This window comes from Lissotriton helveticus, chromosome 8 (assembly GCF_964261635.1).
Source record: "Lissotriton helveticus chromosome 8, aLisHel1.1, whole genome shotgun sequence".
Taxonomy (NCBI): Eukaryota; Metazoa; Chordata; class Amphibia; order Caudata; family Salamandridae; genus Lissotriton; species Lissotriton helveticus.
The window spans coordinates 983914751-983936688 of NC_136069.1; the positions used below are offsets into that span (position 1 = coordinate 983914751).

Consider the following 21938-nt stretch of genomic DNA (forward strand, 5'->3'; position numbering starts at 1 on the left):
GCCGGCAGTGCGGCAAGACACGTTTACAATCTGGTGAATTGAGAATCTTTACTACAGGTTTGAAAACAATACCTCATTCCCACAATTTTTACAAGGGGATTCTGCATCTTTGATTTTGCATGGTGAAGACGTGGTTTAATATTCAAATAAGAGAGAAACCTGGGTGTGGTAACTTTTGTGACATCTAGAGATCAAGAACAGCCTCTATTTCGAATGGGTATTAAAAACAAACAAAAAAACGTATTATTGATTTCATCTTCACCTCTGGATATAAAACTAATTGAGAGAGTCCTTGCAGGTTAAGCTATTGTTCCTGGTGATGTGAAGTTAAAGAGCTTCCCACACCAGTATATTATTTCGGAATGCATAGTTCGAATATCATATTAGGCATTCAGGAATTGCAATACAACCATTGTTAAAAATGGCAAAAAAGATTTCATGTTTTTGTGGAATTTATTCTTATTAATTTGAGGCCAGATTAATCTTGTAAAATTACTATTTAACCGCTATGATTATCTTTCCCATGTTCTCCATTGACATTTAGTTTATAATTGCGTTATTATTAACCTTTGCTTATATGACAAAAGTCCCTTGTTTCATTGCTTTTGTTAATAATTTTTGCAGCCCCTAAGCCTTTAAAAATAATTAAGCATAAACTATAGTTCAGCTATCATGAATGGTATTGCACTTTGTTGAAAGAGAAAGGCATGATAATTCCCTTAGTTCCGGTGCACCCATGGAAGAATCCCCATCTCCTTGAGGCAATTACTCAGATCAGCAGCAAAGAGAAGAAACATTAAGGATTCAGGGAGCTAAGTCAGTTAATAGAGGGCAAAAGTTTTGGCTTTGTTAAAATTAAAATAATAGTGACTCAGGTTGTTTTTAGCTCTTGTGTTAGCCAAGACCTTTTCGTTTTACTAAAATGATATCTGTAATACACTTACTGGTAGAGGCTTTCAGCCAACTCTCTTCATCCAGTGGTGTGTTATTGTGTCATTCACATTTTCTTCCTGCCAATACAGCATACAACTGGGCCGGACTAGCCGTAGTGGGTACCAGGCGTTTTCCCGGTGGGCTGCCAGGGTGGTGGCCGGTTTTGGGCCCCTACGGGGTGTTTTTGTTACTGGGCAACTTTTGCAACATAGCTATAAAATCAGTCTAAACCGACCCTGGCAAACAGCCCAGCCGCACCCTCAACCCCCGGGGGGCCTGCTGAGCACTTTGCCAGGGCCGGCTTTGGTTCTCAGTCCGGCCCTGCATTCAACATGAGTCAATGAATCAGCAGGCCAGGCATTGGCTACCTTCAATGTTTCTGATGGGATTCTGCACCTTCACAGTACAACATTCATGCACAAAGCAGTTCTTTTCAGTGCCAGGGACTATTATAGCAATGTATGCTTTTTGCTATGAATAGTATTTTTGCTTTTAATATTTCTGGGGGGATTGTCCAGAGTCCAGCAGCCTTCCTCTCTAACATTTTGCAAAAAAAAATGACAAAACAACCTTTGACAAAGCCAATCACCAGTATGTCAACTCTAGATATATAGGCTCTTACAAAAGCTTGTAAAGAGTGTTTAAAGCTTAAAAGTCTGAGTATGCACTTTTCAGGAATGTGGTGCTCCAGGCATGTAGAGAGCCATTTTCTGCAAATTTGGTAGCTTTATTACTTAGTGGAATAATAAGTTGAATTCCTTAGTGTCAACTCGTGGCTCGAGGTTTGCCGGGACTGTGACCCTCAGGGGGACCGGAGGATTTTCCAGCCCATTCTGGGACTGTTTGCTGTCATTCACTAGCTGTGGGGACTCGGCGGGTGCGGCGGCCAGGGACTGCGAGTACCAGCATACCCTGCCATTACCAACAGCTGGTACTCTTCCCCAGCCGGCCCCGCCTCCTAACTTATTTATCCAGTCCTTGTTTCTTTCCCGCGGGACGCGCGCGGGTCTAAGCGCGGGGCGAAGCCCGGGCAAAGGGCGGGCCCTCTAAGGCCCTCAGAGGCCTGAGGAGGACGGGACGGGCCACCTCCCTTGGCACCCTGATAAGAGAAGGTAGTGTGATCTAGTCTACATTTCACTGTGACTCTCCATGGACACTCTACCCGCCAGTTAAAGACTACAATATTGATTAAATTTTATTGTACTTGTCACGCAACGGGGGCGCACTATAAATCTATCCCACTGCCGGGGCCCGGGGCAGGGGATGGAAAAGCTAATCCCGAGCAAGATGATACTGCCTACTCTAAGTGAAATTGACACTGATGATTCCTGCCAACTCCCAGTTACTACTCAACCTCTGCAATCTCCCCCATTAACCCCGGTCAGTCCGCAAATCTTGTCTTACTGGGAGGAACTTAATGCTCTGTGTGGCACGAATTTTATTCCAGTTGTAACCCCTTCTCTTGTAAAATGCTCCTGTATTGACTCTCCCATTGACAGACTGTCTGAACAATCGCTATCATCTAAGGGGGCCAACATTCAAGCTACTGTATTGCCCCAGAAGCCAAGTGCTGAAATGAAGCCTGACGGGGTATTGACTATGGAAACCAACCTAAAGTTCAAAATCTGTGTGTCGGTCCCTCTTCGTCCGCAATTAACCTTGTTTTATCTAAGGGAACGCTGAAAGTCTTGATGACCAAGTAACATCATCCCAGTTGCCCCTACTGCTTCACTTTGAGCAAATGCTAAGAACTATAATAGCTCCCTTGGTAGAAAAAATTAATAATCTGGGGGACAGGCTGACAACCATAGAGAGAATCATTAATGTAAACTCTTCACCTTCTATAAAGACGGTAGTATCCAATTGTTCCAACCCACCCTCCACACCTGAAGTGCTTGTGCCCATGCCAACTAATGCCAGAAAAATTGTCCCACCAGACGGTCAAATTCCAAACATTAAACCACCAACTGTTACTAAAATTTCTCCCAAATCTGTGTTAACCAACCATACTCTTGCCAGAGCGGAACGAAATAGAGTAGCATGTATACATTTACCTCCGGAAGCAGCCCCCTTTGTGCTTGTCCTCTCAGGAATACCTGCACCTACTTTTGGGAAAACCAAAAGACATCAGGACCTATTAAATAAGGTCATATTTTGGCTAAATAAAAATAGACCCCTGTTACCCAATCAAGATGGCGGAATCCTGAGCGTTAGAAGGGTGGGCTGGTTAGGGTCACTACCTAAAGACATCCCTGGGGACTTAATTCTAGTTAAATTCAGAAATCGGAACATTGTCCCCCTTCTACGTTCCTCCCAGCCTCAGGAAGGAGATGGCCTCATTTCCGTTTGGGACTTGCACGATTTTTACCCATGTACCCCACATATCCCCCTACCAAGATCAAAGGCCGATCACAAATATCTGATGGGAAGGGGACCTTGTGCTTTTACTGGTAGAAGCTCTCCTGCCTTCAATAGATTTGACTTTAATTATAAAAATTGTAATTTCTGAAGACCCCATTATATAGGGACAAGCCTATGTATTAACTCAGACCATACATTTTAATTTTATGTACACTGTGATATAACTAAGGAATGTTTTAACAGGCTGGGCACACGTCAACTTGTAGATATATTACTGTATGTATGTTCCTCTGTTTTTATTTTTAAATTTGTCTTTTGTTTTTCTTATCTGTATGCTTTTATGATTTTTGAAATCAAAATCGAATAAAGCTAAGTGACTGACTGACTGACATTAGTGTCAACATACAATTAAGCTATCTTTGACACCTGCTCATTTAAACCATGATCAGTGCTGACAGTACATGACTGAAATGGTCTCTGCTCAGAAATATGGTACATCCTTTTTTTCAAATCTGTGACCAATTCTATGTTTATTATATCATTTGAATTTTACCACCAGCTAAGTAAAATATATTTTCCTCAAACCACCTGTTAGAAGTGGATTAGTAGCTGAGGTGGATGTTAGTCAACCACAAGTAATAATGTCACTATTCTTGTTAGGTCAAGGAAAGGTGTCCATAATTTCAACCTGAGCTCAACTCCTCATAGCTATGGCACAGAGCACACAAGCTTCGCTTAGTAAATGTATACAGCTTTTAGAAGTACCAAAACAGTTAAAAGGTCTTCAACTCTAATTTATAAAAATGGAGAATAACAATGCACAAAGGGCACCAAAACTACAAGAATCCAGTAAGGGGGTCCTGAGATATCAATGTTTCAAGTTTTAAAGGAACACAGTGCCAAAACTCATTACGTGCCAATTGCACTCATCTGGTTGCGCTTGACTGGGACCAGGGTAAGATTAAGGCAGACTGCAATGGAACACAAGTTGGATAAATGATATGGATTTGCCCCCATTGAAAAGTTACCTTCATGCTTAGAAGATTTTCAAGAAGGTAGTCTTCAGTGTGGCAAGGCTTCTAGCTAGATCTCCATACAGGCTCGTCAATGGCTGGTTGATGAAGTATGAGGTCTCAGTGAGGCAGGTGATTAAATCAAGAAAAGCTCAGAGTGGGAAAAGTCTAGAGTTTGCACCTAGGAAGTCATTGAAGTCGATCGGCTTCTGCTCGGTATCAGATTTCCTTAGGGTGGCAAGGCTGCATGCTGTAGCCAAAGAGGGTTCAATGTCGTCAGATGCTGTTGGCATCTGGCTCACCGAATCAGATTTGAAGCTGCAGAGAAGAACGTAGCAGGAGTTTACAAGTCCCAGGTTTTTAGGTTCAGGCAGGAGGAGTATGCTCTAACACCAGCCAAGGGTTACTGGGCCTAAAGAACAGCACTTTGGGGTCAGGACTAATTCCAACAGATCACAAGCAGGGTCCAGGGCAGATCTAGTTGAAGCTGGTCAGCTGGGCTCTTTCAAGAAAGTTGGTTTCTGCAGCTTTTGTGTCCCTGTAGCTTAACAGTAGATGAGCCAACTGCTTGTTGAGTTTACTTTTTTGGCCTGAATACAAGTGGAAGCTGGTGTGGCCCTTAGGGTTCTCCTCATAGAACACATCAGCAGATGCAGTTCTTCTTCTGTCTTAAATAGGTCCAGTAGTATTCTGAAGTGGATGCTCAGTGGTGCCAACATTTATACCTGGCACTAGTCTATGGGTGGGGTTGACTCCTGGTTGCTCCTTAACCAAAAAGGAAAAACGATCCCAGAGGCAGCTATGCCCACTCTTGAATCAGTTTGTGTGTGCCCAAATACAAACAATCTCATGGTACCCCTCTTTACCTAAATCCACCATGGTAGTACCTTGTGCAGATCTCCTGTGCCCACCCTAGATGTGTGGCCTGGGAAATGAGCAACAGCTGCACATTGGTCACTCAAATTCAGTTCTGGGGGCAGCTCCTCTTCCACTGCGTTTCATTCCTGGCCTATTCTACTGTGAGCTACATTTGCCTCATGAAAGACCTCTTTGTAGTTAACTGGGTTCCTGGGGCCTGTAGAGATTGGCATCCTGGCAGAGGAACAGAACAACTTCTCACACCCAAGGCCTTTGCCTCAGCTTTGGGGAGAGCGGAAATCTCATGTGAAACTATTTCTTGAGGCTTTAGACAGGTAAAAGGTGACTTTTAAAAAGTGCTCTTTGTAATGCATTATTACAAATCCAACTGTACCAATGATTAGGGCTCCTAATAAATATTTTAGAAATACCAAGAATGAACTGTGTAGCAGAAATAACATTATTACATTTAGACTGTAGCTCCAAATGCTCTCCTATGGAACAGCTAACCCTGCTACAATTAAAATAGCATTTGATGCTTTTTCACGGTAAGGCCACATTTACTTTGACCTTTTATGATTTTGTTGTCAAAATACCATGCACTCTGGCTTATGGACATTTCAGGCTTACTTAGGGTGACTTATTAATGTTTAAAAGGAGGGATTAAGCCTCTCAAAAGGGATTCTTTTGAGAGGTTGACTTTGCAGTTTTAAAACTGCACATACAGGCTACAGTGGTAGGCCTGCATCATGTTTTGCACTGTCACTTTCGTGTTGATGTATAAGAAAGTCTGTGCTTTTTTTCTAAAAAAAGGTATCAATGAAAGATTTGCACTGTCTTCCAAAGTTTCAGTAACTAACAGATGTGTAACTAAAAACTTTTTCCCCTTGTTTTTCTATTTTCTAAGAGGTAGTCCATTTTTCCTAATTTTAGTGGTTTCTAATACTTTCAGTTTGTGGTGGAATCAGGTATGATACCCATCAGTGATCCCAAAAGGTTATACATATCAAACAAAGCAGACAGGATTCTGAATTCAGCAAATGTCTTTTGTTGAGCAATCCCAAGGTTTTCCCAAATAAACTAATTATTGAAATGAAAAAAGAAGGAAAATGGGTAGGAAATAATAGCCACTAGTGGCAACACATTCATCTGCAAATTTTTATCACCACAACATATTTACAACATTAATATACCGTTACATCCATCAGTCCCTTTTGATCACCAAAATGTATTGGGTTTGTCAGTTTTTCAAAAACATGTAATATCCAAAGCCAATAACTGGGCTGCAACTTACAATGATTTGTATCATGTGCCAACCATGCAATAATTCATATAGTAACATCTAATACATTTCTGAAATGTGCACAAGATACTGAGTTTAAGAACAATGGTTATTAATACACCACTGAACCTATGATTTGATACAGAGGGCTTTTTTCAAAATGGCTTCTTTCTTGCATACCGGCTTAAATTTGCAAGCCAAAAAATATAGAGAAATCCAATTGGTAATAACGAATATCCTACTATTCTGTGTTCCCACATGTCTTCCACTCCCATCACTTGTGTGGGCCAGGCCTTGTGGCCTCACACAATGCTCCCGAAAAAATGAGCTGGAGTCATCATATCTCACCCAACAAAATCAACACTTTATTTTTTAAACAATGAAGGTATATGTGGAATTTGGGCTCTAGCTCAGCCACCGCTAGGAGAAATCTACCAAACGTAGACATTTCTGAAAACTAGATACCCAGGACAGTCCAGTGAGATGTGGGTTGTGTGGCTCCAACAACCCTTTCTTACCCCAAAGGTCTTGCAAACTTCAAATCTTGGCTAAAAACGCACATTTTCCTCATATTTCTGTGAGAGAAAGTTCCTGAAGCTGTGAGGATCAGCAAAATTCCACCCATTGTTCCCAGACTTCTCCCGATAAAAATGTTACCCCTTTGGTGGCTGGGTCTAGCACCAGCAACGCAAAACATCCCAAAACAAAGTGTGGAGATACCTCATTTCACATATCAAAACCAACCCTTTTTTGCGATGTGGGTGGGGGCAGAATTGGAGCGTTGACGAAGCTGCCATGCAGGAAATCTACCAAACCCAGATATTTATGAAACCTAGCTATGCAGGGTAGCCCAGTGTAGTGTGAGGTGTGTGGATCTCACAACACCTTTATACCCAGAAGCCTTTGAAAATATCAAACTTTGGGTAAAATTGTAGTTCCCTTATATTTCTGTGAATATTACAATGAACATTCTAGAATCTGTGGGGATCAACACATTTTCTACTACACTGTGTTCCCACACTTGTCCTGATAAAAATGGTATGCTACTTGTGCACGCCAGCCCAGCGACTGCAACATTAAAGGCCTCAAAATGAAACAATGGGCAGTTCAGATTTTTCCACTAGGTATCACCAGATGGCAAAGGGATCTCTTACTTTACTGTTCAATCACTCAATCAATAAATAGTTTTATTCTGAATTATAATAACATCCATAAAAGCACATACATCAGTACTTCAAGAATATAATTCATAAAAAACAGAACATACAATATTTAAAAAGTTTAAACATAACAATATATCTTAAAATAATTTTAAGACAACATAGACCTATGAGCTTGAATGGCAGATTTTTAAAAAGCCCCAACATTCAAAATAATTTTAGCTTTAGGTAGGGTCAATAAAAGACTGTGGGCGGGCCTACTTTGGTCTATATTTGGGGAATACTTTTTTTAAACCGGGATTAACAACAATCTTGAATATTTTACATAACTTTACAGAAAAGGGTCAAATGGAGCATTGATTGACCTGAAACATTATCACAGGGACACGGTACAGCCTCTAAATTATGAACAAAGCCCTGAAGGAAGCACAACTGGTATTTCAACGTGTTTGATCTAAAGCGGAATAACAAAGATCATTCCCATCTACTTTGTGAATCCCAGAGATAATCAAGAGGACATTCAGGTTAACATAATCTTATATATGCAGACACATTTGGCTTCGCCACCATATCCCTTAAATATTGTGATTCTTCATGATCATAAAGTGCTTGTGCTACTATCTTTTTATCTATGTCAATACAAGATGATGGCTCAGTGAAAACAGATTCCATTCCAATGTAACAATATTCCACTTTTACACAGGCCAGCCACGGAATATGTAAACCCTTATTCAAAGAGAGATAGTCCAATGTAATGTCTTGTATTAGACCAGCCTCATTATTCCTCCAAATTGCAAGCCTCAACAAAACAGGGCAAGCCCTGATACAATTACTAAGTAAGATAGACAAAGCTTTCTGTGACAAACCTAATTTGAAGCATAAATGAAGACCGACAAAAGTTTTTTGCAGAGTCTTTTTTTCTTCACACTGTATAGCTGTTCGAGAAGCCCCAAACCTCCGCGCCATTCATGGCCAAAGGTGCACATTGCGCCTTATAAATTTACAAAAGAGGCTTAAGGGAGCCACCTCCCACAGGTTGGGGGAGGCTACATAGAGACCCATTAGTCATTGCAAATTTCTTTCTGGGATGTGCAGTATTAGCCAACCATGACCCTCGAGCCGAAAACATCACACCGAGATATGGAAAGGTACTGGTGTGACTCAAGTGATGAGAGCCAATGGACATGTTTGCCATAGGATTACTCTGCATGGCATAAAATAGTTTTTTTGTAAACTTTGTCTAGAGATCAATTGAGGCCATGAAGTCCACAAAAGAAAGCACTAGCTGGCACAGTGCCCCAGGAGTGTGTCAATGAGCACTGCGTCATCAACATATAATAACGTCGGTAGTGGCTTTCCCTTAATTCTCTGTACATTTTCTGTTGACTGCACTAAAAGCGGATGAGGCTCATTAATATAAAGGATAAAACACCCTTTGTCTTACCCCCAGATGTATGCCTAGAGATGTATGCCTACATCTCCAAATACCTCACATTCCATACTGATACGAACCCTTGCCCTCATATCATTGTGAAAATAGGCCAGAAAATTAACTAACACAATACCCAAGTCACTATCTGTAAGATTTACTGTTCTTCTATTGCTTTGATAATGAAATTAACTAGATTTTCTATTCTTTATATTCCGATATAGATTCTGTGGTAGGCATTTTTCGACTGCCCTTTTAAAAAGCTCCTGGTACTAACTTGCCTCCTAAGTCCAGCAGCAACTGTACATCTTGACACTATCACTTAGTCTAAGCTTACAGCTAAGTATGTCACTAATAGCTCACACCCTCCCTCAAGCTCAAATATGAATGTATATTACATCGGAATTTGGAGGGTAAAGTAGAACATAAGGTCAGCGCACACTCTTCTAATTCTGGGACAGCCAATGAAGCCTCTCCAAAATTGTTGGTAATGTATATAGTTAATGAGATGACAAAGAAGAAAGTCTAAAAGTGGTTTTTGATAAAAAAAACAATTCAACAAGATTATTCGTGTGACATTTCCGACAATTGCATGGTCACACTGGTGACATGTTTTACTTACTGCCTCTAGAGAATTTCACCCTTCTAACATAATATTACGATAGATACATAATCTAGAGAAAAGCGCTGCTTTTGACACAACACACTATTCGGGGGAAGGGGTACATTTAACACAAAGATGCTGTCCTTAAATTTAATTATGAACTTTCATCAAACACTATGTACCAGGTGAATAAACAGAACTGTTCTGAAATGCCGCTTGTAATCTTCCAATTAAATACAGGAGCAAAGTTTATTTTCAACATGTTGATTGAATTGACAATAATGAGAATACTTGGTAATTTGATGCACACCGAAGATGAAACATAAAAATTATGAATATGACTTTTAGTCAAAGGCTTTCAATATGTTTGCTTCTTTGGTATAGTAAAAAAACAGATGTGCTGTCTACAAACAGCTTTGAGACATTGTTAAGTTATAGGTTTTCAAGCAAAGTCAATTTGAGAACACGGTATTGAAAACAGCAACTATCTTAAATACACGAGCTAAGAATAAATGATCAGACTGTGACATATGAATTACATTTCCAACAACCCAACAGCGACAAACAAAATGTTCATGACATGTTCTATGTGCCAAAGAAAGACTAACAGCCAAATATGTTATATGTCTGTATATGTATGTTCCATGTAAATGAAAATACAATAAAAATATTTTTTTAAAAATGCTTCGGAAACCACATCTGCCATGTTAGATTCCGTTTAACAGTGTATTTCAAGTTCAAGCGATTATTCATAAGTTTTTCAATGCCTTTTTTGGGGGGGTTTTATGTGCATTTGTCTTGTCACAGATGCACGTACTAAACTAACAAGCATTGGCATAGCCAATATGTCTCGCTTTTTGGACTTTATAAGGGTTTAGTCATGTAGCACAATTTCCTGGGTGCAAAGCCAATAGTTCTTGACAACCCAAGTCTTGGGGATTCAAGAAAACTGTGCTATAAACTTCTGTAAAGTCCTGTGCTTTCCCCAAAGCAAGATGCACCAGCCAGCTCTTTAAAGGAATTAAAATACTTTACCAACATCAAATTTAAAAGTGCAGCTTTAAATCTGGGCATAATTGTCTTAGAAAACCGAGTAACAGATTTATAAATGTTGAAAAATGCAATTATTATGAGACCAAACTAAAAGCTATGTAAAGGGGTACAATGCATACGACGGTGACAAGAGCTCAGGGAAAGTGCTGCCCAAAAAAAAAATTCTCAAGTCTGTAAACATTGGCATCTTAGAGAAAACGCTAAAGTGACACAACACCTCAAAAATGAATCAAACAAGCATGACCTATGATTATATTTAACACAACTCATATAATAAGTTTCCCAGGAATACTGGCCAGATTATACCTCCTTAGATTAGAATAAGGAAAATTACTTGAAAGTACTATGATCATTGAGCACAGAAGTGGTTTAGTGATCTTTCACAAATCTGGCTTAGTGATCTTTCACAAATCTGCTGTACAAAACTTCTGCACACTGTTTCTGGATTTTAAAAATTAGATGGTTAACAGGAGCTTTGAGCACCCGTCCGCCACTTCAAGTCACAGCAGCGGGTGCTGATGGGGGCTAATCACATGCAACTGTGTCATCACAAGAAGTCCAAGACTTGTTGTATCTAAAACAATCTCGTCACTGCTTGATTCCTAGTCTTACAGTCACTGCCTTCACTCCGAGTATTACTGCAGTCGGACAGCTCCTGTTGTCGCTTCACCTTGAGTTAAAGCAAGCACTAAGTTTCCCTACTTGTGGGACTTTGCTTCTCTGTTCAGAGTTGCAGGAATAAGCACTGGAATGTATTTTTTTATCCCGTTAAGCCAGAGGTCTTCAAACTAGGGGCCTTAAGTGATCTCAGGGGGGTGCCAGTCTCTGGCCAAGAGAAGTATCATGCTCTGTTTTACATGAGCGTCAGTCAGCCACCTTGTAATGAGCCATCATTAACAACGTTTGTCATTTATGTACTGACTGGGAGTATGTGTTAAAATGGTTAACAGAGCTTAACTGCAATGTTTCGGCAACTTTAAACTTTTGCCAACTTAGCAGAATAATTGTGAAAAAATTGAGGGGGTGACAGAAGATTTTTTTTTTTTCACAGACGTTTGAAGACCAGTGCATTATGCTATGGCACTTGCCAGAACTGGAACCTTAAATTACCTGAAATTTGCTTGATACACAAAGTCTAGCAGGCTCAGGCTGATGGGCAGGTCAAAAGCCCTCGAGTCTTCTGAATCCTCCTCCCTTAAAGAATGGTCTGACCACACCACGCAAAAGTATTTCTCACAAAAGGGGAGATGCGTCGGTTCCTGATCTGGGGGAAATGATGCGTCGTGCCTCAATAATTGCGTAGAGTAGGGGATGCGTTGTGATCCTTACCGGTGCGGAGATGATGCGTAGATTCTCGGTTTGCGGGCCGGTTGCGATGCACAAGATGGCGTCTCGATGCGATGCGATAATCCTGATGCGATGCGAGAAGATGGCGCTCTTGATGCGATGATGCAACGGTGATGCGTAGACGCCCAGGCAGCCCTGCGACGACTCTGTTCTTTGGAGCCGCGACAGGCCCTGCGACGCGCTTCCCCGGTGATGCAATGGCGACTCTCTCGATATTGTATCACGCTTCTCCGGTGATGCGACAGCAGGCAGCTTTGACGAACACACGCTTTCTGGGAGATGCGGCGGCACGCTTCTCTGGCGGTGCGACGATTTCAGCTGCGGCGGCGACACGCTTCTTCTCGTTGTGTCGCACTTCCAGCTCCCAGCGACACGCAGGCTTCAGCAATTAGAATTCCCAGCAAGGAAATTCACGGGGGAGGTGGAGATGAAGTCTTTTGTCCCTGAGACTTCAGCAGGAGGCAAGCACAAATTTAAGCCCTTGGAGAATATTCTGTAGATGATGAAAGTCCTTATAGAGTTCCTTCTCCTTTACCTTGGCAATAAAGAAACCACTGCAGGCCGACCCAGCAAACAGCACACTGGCAGAGGGGCAGTCCAAACTCCTGCAGCTTCCTTGGTTCTTCTCCTTGGCAAAATGTTTCTTGTTCCCAGAAGTGTTCTAAAGTTATTGGGTCTGAGCCCCAATATTTATACTACTTTTCTCTTTGTTCTCTGAAGGCAGAGGGGCCTTTGCCCAGTCCAAACCAGTTCCTGAGCACTCTGTTTACAGGACTCCTTCTTTACTTTCACAGTGCAGGGCAGAGACATCAGCCGCACCCCAGGAGGTGGAGCCAGGATTGTGGAGGGAACGCCCAGCCTTATTCAGGTCCCAGGTGCAACTCCTCCCTCCCATCTAGATGCAGATCTCCCTATTCACCACTGGGCTGACTCATTCGGTCTCTTGGAATCCCCCAGCCCTGTCACTCAAACTCCAGACAAGGGATGCACAAATTAGCAGAGGCAGGCTTTGGGCAGTTAGACAAGAAAATACCTACTTTCTAAAAGTGTTATTTTCAAACACAGAATGTTAAAACCAACGTTACTAAAATATGTATTTCATCATGCTGAGTTCATGCTAAATTCGATTTCTACCATGTTCCCTGAGTCAGTTAGGATTATAAGAGGTACTAATCTAACTGCCTATTCTGGCCTATGGAGAACAGGTAGCCTTGCAATAGTGAAAAACGAAAATGGCTGTAATTCACTATTAGGACATGCTACACACACCAGGGCATGTCCTACCATATACTTACAATGCACCCTGCTCTTTGCCCTACCATAGGGGTGTCTGATATGAAGCAAAAGGAAGGTTTAGGGACTGGCAAGTGGGTGCACTTGCCAAGTCGACATGGCAGTCACAGACTGCACACAGGCCTTCCAATGGCAGGCCTGAGGCACACTTTATAAGCTGCTTCTGTGGGTGGCACAACCAGTGCTGCAAGCCCACCAGCAGCATTTGATTTACAAGCCCTGGGCACACATGGTGCACTGTACTAGGGTCTAACAAGTAAATCAAATAACCCAATCATGGAATCACTAATTAGTTCATCAATTTAACATGGGGAGCACTGTGGCACTAAATAGCAGTGGGACAGTGCCCAAAGCATATAACCAGCAAACACATATCAGACACAGAGGAGGCAATCCATCAAAATGGAAGGAAGTCTCACACCAATGATGCCAGGTCTAACAATGGGCATGAAGACATTGGACCACAATATGTTCGTATTTACAGTACGCTTGCATCACAAATGGGTATATGTGTGTAGTGTGCATTGCAAAAGGGGTGGGGATGCTCAAGAGATCTTGGTACTGTATAAAGAGGGACATATAAAAGCTAAAGCATGCAGTATACAAGGAGAGCATTCAAAGAGGTACGAGTAAAGGTGGGGAGCATGGTGGCAGTGCAGAGAGGAGGGGTGCACTGCCAAGGTGTGAATTATACAGTGAGTAGCAATGTGTAAATACAGAGTCCCGGGAGCTGCACTGGCGACGGAAACATAGGGAGAATAATGACCTGGGAGTATAAGAAGGTAAATGCATGGGGGGAATACAGTACACAGTGAGGCGAAATGATATACTGGCAGAGACTGGGACAGCGAAGAGGCACTGCTTAGGGTGGGGTCTTGCAAATTGAGTGGGTGCAGGATAAAATCTGATAAAACTTCGGAGATGCAAGCATTTCCTAGTACTGCCTAATTCAATTTTAGCAAATAACTTGTTGACACAATAAAGTCTATTACAACAGATATTTTTCAAAACCACCCTTCACAAAAATAAAATTAAACATCTGCTATAAGGTAAACATCCTTTACAACGCAACTTTTACCATGCAGTGCCTTTACGACGCAACTATTACAACGCATGTCATTACAACTCATAGCGCTGGGGGGCGCTCTAGGATAGGGAATAGATTTAATTTACTATCCATCACCTTCCCTACTATCCACAGGGAGTGGAGTTGGAATAGTAAATTAAACTATTCACTATCCAGCACCCCTAAGCGCTATGCGTTGTAACAGCATGCTTTGTCAAAACTGCGTTGTAAAGGCATGAGTGGTAAAAGCATGCGTTGTAATGTCATACATCCCTGCTATAATTATGAGCAGCATGTTTGTCAATGATATTCTCTGCTGCAGAGGTGTAGCAGCTTACCTTTGATAAAAAAAAGAGAACAATGAGCTGCTCATACTTCGGTATAAATGTCTACATAATACAATATGCTCCATTAAGAACGTTCCAAAAGACCAACTAATACAAGCATCCATATCAGTGCAAAACTATGCTTGAAAATCTCAAAAGAAGCAAGAAAGTGTAAGGCAAAGCTTGAAGGTTTACTGTGCACAAGGACAATTATAGAAATGTGTGTTTTATTGTGCTTTTTTAAATTACTGCTTCTATTGCTTAGTAAAGCACAGGTAAAAAAGTCTAATAAATCACTTTGTCAACCTCACAACACGAAGAATGCCCATGTTACCCTACACTTAACTCACCTACTCCAACTCTATCAAGCCATGCAACTGTAAATCACAGCGTTTATTTGGCAAGTAAGCATCCATCATATTCATAACCCATATGTTGCCCTTTATTTCCAGTACTGAACACCAACACCTACCAGCTCATTTAAAGCACTGGAGATTACTCTAAATTTTTGTTGGCGCTGTCCAGACATACACCGAAGCGCCGATTTGGAACTGATTTGCTGCATTTATTGAACTTTAAGGACAACCAGGTTAAGGAGTGTTGGGCCAAACTACTTTTAAGGCCTCATAAGAAAGGAGTGCGCACCGTAGAACCAACATTCTTCCACTGGCTGTTCATCCTTTGAAAGTCATAAAAGGAGTTTGGCCTTTGCCTCTGCTCTCAGTTGCAGTGAAAACAAATGAGGAAATGCAAGCCTACGTCCAGCGCCCATGCTTGTATATGGAATTATAAAACACCTATGTCACTCATCACTGCCTAAGTATCTTTACACTTTGTTGTGTTTCTATGTAAAGTGCTATGTTGCTCTCGAGCTTGTATGCGCTGTTTAAAAATAATACATTCTCGATTTTTCGATATACACAACAGTATCAGTGCTCATCCAGTTCTTCTGTTAGCCTTTCATCTCTTTCAGTGAAGTTAGTTTTATTCTAATTAGTTTTATCTCTTCACTGACATCACTTTGTGTGTTGCTGATTTCAGAGTTTGTATGCCAACACTTTATGTTGTATCATCAAACGTAAACTTTCGTAAGAATTTTCTAAACGGTTACCGTCCTGTCCTGCTGAAAGTCTCCCCGCGTAAAAGAGCCTCCCCATAACTTTAGACCAAAGTAATGTCTCATCAAATGTATACAGTATGTTCTTCCCCCATACAATCGGCTCCTCTAACTTACTTTCCGCTCACTGGCTCTTACCGAGTTCTGGACGGTTCGGGACGCTACACGTCCTCCTGTTGTTGATTGGCTATTTTCCGAGCATGAATATAGTCATGGGCGTCCGCAGACATTTTTCCAGGGGGGGGGGGGCAAAATGTTAACGTCATCACCATCCTCCGACATGATGTGTGCCAGGTGGGGCACAAGAAACACTAGGGGCGCAGAACTGGGATAGACTCAATTAAATGCCAGGATTCCAGGACATGTGACTGACCCTGCCACAGGCCAACAAACACCACCTGTAGGGAAAACGCTAAACTTTCTGACAAGGTGCTTTATCTCTGTCTGCTAGGTGTGCAGACTTCCGGGTCCTTGATCCAACACCAATCAAGGCAGTCTTCAGCACGATTCGATTTTTATCAGAATACTTTAAAACAGCCTATGATTAAAGCACCAGATTAAAAACACTGTATGCACAGTGTATGTTAGGGATTATTTGTAGCACACATATTTACCAATATTGGCTTCTTGGAGCTAGAATTCATGATAACTTTTTATCCAAAGTTAAAGCACAACGTCAAAGTTAGTAATAAATAATGCATCAATCACACACGCTAGTGATTCGCCAATGGGTGCTCCCTTTACTAGAATTCCCTGGCCATTGCTAAATTTTACACACATTCAATTAATTTATACAAAATAAAATGTATAGGTCCAAATGTTAGCTATATTTTTGAAAAGAAACTTAGAGTCCCTCTACGTGTAGTCAATGTCAAACTGACAACGTGCCCACGTTTAGGGATACAATAATGGCCAGCTCCCTTATGCGGAAGCCCGGCACCATAAATGTGTGGCACATGCGGCGCCCGCAGTGGCGGCACATCACAGGTCCAGGGATGCTGAGTCTTACACAGTGGTCGAAGTGGGGGAAAAAGTAGGGGAACAGTGGGCGGAGAATCAAAGGGTGGGAATAACCCAAGGATTGGATCTGTGGGTGGAGCCAAAGGTGTGGCCAGAATGCGCAGAAATCCCAATTTCTAGTATTTGTTTTGCATTTCACTGCCCGGTTTAATCAGAATTGATTTCTGTCCAAAAGAACACTTTTTAGGACATTAAGATAATCAAAGACTGGGGGCAGGGGAGGGGGACATGACACTCTAATTTATACTTTGCAGTTTGTATGCAACTCTTAGATGACAGTTAATAGCTCACTGTTCTAAGTTAGGATTTTAACTTATAAACTGCAAGTTACAAAAGGATCTCTCTGACAAAAGCAGTAGCCCACTGACATTATGTGCACTTTGTGATCTTCATGGCGCATGTTCTTTGCAGCCGGTACATTAACCCTCTGAGCTACCTTTCCATGAGTCAAAACTTCCACTAGACAAAATTCTGATCTCTCTCTAGGAAGAACATTAATCACCAGAGTCATCATGACATTTTTATTGTTGCCGAGAATTGTTGGAGGCCAGGAAGGAGGCAGCAAGCGTTTTTAAAACCATAATATACTTGCAAACATGATGCCTCCACCTAATGTTAGCACCCGGTGCGATCACACTGTTGCACCGCCCTAGAGCTGGCCCTTCTCAAGGGTCCTGTGACCTCAGTGATTGTTGTTCTAGGGTGTGCTGCTTCATAGGCCTTCCCGCAAGACTGGAGGTGAACTTCAGTATGGATAGTGGTGGACAAGCCTTGAAGGTTAACCTACACTTGTTATTTATTTATTTATTTATGCGATTTTTAAAGCGCGCAAATACCCTTACGGGTGTCTGGGCGCTAATTTTACCGAACTCTCTCTTGTGCAGAAAATGGTAGTTTATGCTGAAAACAGCCACGTCTTAAGTTTCTTTCTGAAATTCAGAAGCGTGGGAGCGGTTTTAATCTGGAAAGGTAACGTGTTCCAGAGTTTGGCTGTTGATATAGTGAAACATCTGTCTCCCCAGTTGGTCCTTCTTGTGCGTGGAACTTTCAGCAAGTGGGCTGAGGAAGAGCGTAAGATTCTTAAATGCTCTGGCGGGGAAAAAGCTTTTTTTAGAAATAGTGGGCCTGAATTATTGATGGCCTTATAGGCTATGCATAAAGCTTTGAATTTAATCCGGCTCCTAACAGGGAGCCAGTGCAACTGTCTGATATAGGGGGAAGTGGATGTAAATTTGGGGATGGATAGTAGAATCCTGGCTGCGGCATGTTGTACCATCTGTAGTCTATTGAGGATCTTTTCTTGGGCGTTCAGTAGGAGGGAGTTGCAGTAGTCTGTTCTAGAGAACACCAGTGTGCTGATTAAAGTTTTGCCCGCAGATGGGGGAAGGTATGGAAGTAGTTTTCTAATCCTTTTTAGGATAAAAAAGGCTGAAGATACCACCAAGTTAGCATGTTGGAGAAAGGTCATCTTGTTGTCAAATATGACTCCCAAGTTACGTACCTTGACTACCGGTTGGGGAGGTGCTCCCATCTGAGGTGGCCACCACTGGGGGGACCAGGTGGGTTGCAAGTTCCCAAATGTCATCACCTCTGTCTTGTCAGAGTTTAATTTCAAGCAGTTAGATGACATCCAGGAACTTATTGCCAGCATTCCCTCTTGGAAATTTGCCGCGACTGAGGTACCGTCTTTGTATACCGATAACACCAGCTGGGTGTCGTCAGCATACGTAGTTAGGGCAATTCCATAAGATTTTATGACCCTCGCCAAGTCCGAGACATAAATGTTGAAAAGTGTCGGACTTAGCGAGGAGCCCTGTGGTACTCCGCAGGGAAGAAAAAAGGTCTGGGAGGTGTAATTGCCCATCTTAACTGTCTGAGGACGGTTGGCCAGGAACGAGACAAGGAGTTCTTTGGCTTTGTTTTTAATTCCTAATGCCGAGACACGGTCGATCAAGGTGACATGATCGACCGTGTCATAGCTGCGGAGAGATCCAGAAGTATTAGAACCGCCGATCCCCCCTTATCCATTGAAGTCCTTATCTCGTCTGCTGCTTTGAGCAGCGCTGTCTCCGTTCCGTGACCTTGTCTGAACCCAAATTGGGTATCATCCAGTAGGCTATTGTCGTTGATGAATTTCGAAAGTTGCGTATTTATGATTTTTTCGAAAATCTTTGCTGGGAAGGGGAGACAGGCAATAGGTCTATAGCTGACAGGAAGGAGAGGGTCTAAGGAGGGCTTTTTTAAAAGTGGCTTGATAATAGCCTCCTTCCAAACCGATGGATATGTGCTTGTTAGAAACATTGCATTGTTATGCTAGGGTCCACCTGCTGGTGCGAAGACACCAGGACATTAAGGTGTTGAGAAGCCTTCTAAGGTCTAGCATGTGATTGTGCTCTTGCAGGAGAGTGGTCTGGTGGACTGGTTATTAAGGCTGAACCTGGTTCCCAGTTCCAAGTTCAGCAGCTCTGACCATAGTGCCACATCATCTCCCCCACTGAACACCGTACTGCCCCACTGAGAAACACTCCCACTGTCTTCAACTACAACCCAATTGTTGCCCGCTATAAACACCTGGATGCTGCTCAATTTAAATTACGCACTAGACAAGAGCAATATGCGGCCTACAAAAAAAAAGTAACAACATCCTGGAAAAAGCAAACACTTATAGGGAATGCAAAATGTAGCAAACCATGGGAAATGTAAGCAGGAACAACATGGTTACCTTAATGCTTTTGCACTCACTATTCAGAACTCAGTGAGTGCTTTTGCCTGAAGTTAAGGACACGACTACAGGGCCCTGAATGGACCCATTTCAATGACCATTGTTTATATCCTTACAAAACGTAAGCAGTATGGTAAAACAACCACATCCCTGGACGCAGAGCCTCAGCACGCATTTTGTTTTCCAATCCACACGTTGCAGTACCTCCAGGATTGGTGCACTAGTTCCAAGTCCAGGGAAAACAAGGACAAGAAAACAAAAATAGCACTTCACTGGCAAACTCTGTAAAAGTGGCGCTAATGTGTTTCAGTGTGAATAAAATCAGTTTGGCCAGTTTGCTACCACTCTGTCTTACTTTATTTAGTTATTTATCTATTTTTCATATTTTTAGCCTTTTGCTCCCAATGCTGCACTTTGGAATTAAAATTTATGACATTTCCAGCAAAAGCGTCTTTCTTTTTTGGATCCATTTCACAGGGAAGCAAATAAAAGAAAGGAGAGGAAAGCGAGTGAGAACACCGTCTTGAAGTCACAATTTTCTTGGGCATCCGCAGGGGGGCAAGGAGGGGTCGCTCCAGAGGGGGTGCAGGGTTGCACCCTTGAAATTGCATGAGGAATTTGTGAGTACCTACTGGTACTTGCAAATTGTGCATGCTATTTCCCATTCATTCCTATGGGCCGTAGGCCCTTAGGAATGAATGGGAAGGCATTCCTTAATTGCGACTCGAAATTTGCGAGTTGCAGTTAAGGAATGTTTAGGAGTTGCTATTTGTATAGCGATTCCTACATGCATAGGCTTTTGCGATTCCTTAATTGCGATTTCTTAATAATCACAATTAAAGAATCGCAAAAGCCTACCTTGATGCATGTGCCAGTAACGGCCACATGCATCATTGTAACATTTTGCGATTTCTTAATTGAGAAAATGAAGGAATCGCAATTAAGAAATCGCAAAATGCTATGCATTAAGAAATCGCAATTTTTTTTGCGATTTCTTAATTTTCCTTAATTGCGATTCACAATTTGCGAATCGCAATTAAGGAATCCCTTCCCATTGATGCCTTCTCATTTTGCGATTCGCAATTAAGGAATCGCAAAATGAGAATGCTATTTCAAGGGTGCAGGGGGGGTCCCAAGGACCCCCCTGCACCCCTGAAATTTAACTTTAAGAACATTTTTCACACACACATGCCCCAAGGCATGTGTGTGTGTAAAATGAAACTTTCAAAAATGCATTTTTGAAAGTTTTCGCAAATTACCATGAAGTTCAACTTCATGGTAATTTACCTCTTCCAATTAATTCGCAAAAAAAAAAAATCATGCATTGCATTTAAGAAATCACAAATTACGATTTTTAAATGCAATCGCAATTTAAGAAATCGCAAAAAAATTGCGATTCCTTGAATTGAGAAAAAAGTAAAAAACATGATGCATCCCAAAAAAGGAAATTGCATTCGCAAACGGCCGAATTTTGCGATTCGCACCGTTTGTGAATGCAATTCCCTTTGATGCATGTGGGCATAAGTCCCTGAGTCACACCACAACCAGCACACAATATCTGTGGAATATATACAATTGAACTTTACAATATTTATTTTAAAGTTTCGTGCAGTGATCAGGAAACATGTTGTTTTATTCTGAAACTATAGTCGTCAGTGAGGCTGATGGCTTTAATAGTTCATCGGTAATACTATTCGATCGAATATGATGTGGAACATGCTGATGGAATATTTTTCCTTTTACAAATTCACAATTGCAGAACGTAAAGGAGACCCTAGGGAGGCTCTCGGGTCAAATGGAGGTTGTTCGCAGTAAGAGTCCAGCAGCTCTGAAAAGTGCCTCACCCGGGGATGCGGAGCAGATACAGGAAGCGCTGACTCAGCTTCGGGACCAATGGGAAAAGGTTAACAAGGTGTACAGGGACCGGCAGGCGTGAGTAACTCTATTACCATTGTGTTTTTATTGTGAAGCTTATTGCATTTCTCCTTGATGTTTGGTGATTACACCTCCGGGGTCGGTTCGTACAAGGCAGCAGGTGCACAGCTAACCCTGCTTCCACAGAGAGCATCCTTTCTTAGCTTGCTCTTGGCTTTGCCATGGCCGCTCGAGCGTCCACTGAAGCAAACGCCTGCCTGTGTGCAACAAACAGAATTCAAGGTGGATGTTTCACCATCGAAGTAGGAGTTTCTTCTAATCAAAAGGAAAGGACATTTCCGATGAGTAACTAAATGCATACATTGGTGTCACATGGTGAAACTAAGACTAGCAGGATTGTATTCAGACTGTGCTTTGCCAATTAACCCTCTTCCCCGATCATACATGAAGTTTATAAATTGAAAACATTTTTCTTGCTC

At 41.9% G+C, this 21938-nt stretch overlaps 1 protein-coding gene across 7 annotated transcripts in view; it reads left to right on the forward strand.

The window, feature by feature from the left end:
- Nucleotides 1-21938, forward strand: part of DMD (dystrophin) — a 6826337-nt gene that overhangs the window by 2864959 nt on the left and 3939440 nt on the right. For all 7 annotated transcript variants that reach the window (XM_078657819.1, XM_078657824.1, XM_078657821.1 and 4 more), the window contains exon 43: nucleotides 21344-21516. In XM_078657819.1, the coding sequence (XP_078513945.1) occupies nucleotides 21344-21516 (173 nt within the window). The remainder of the gene's footprint in view (nucleotides 1-21343; nucleotides 21517-21938) is intronic.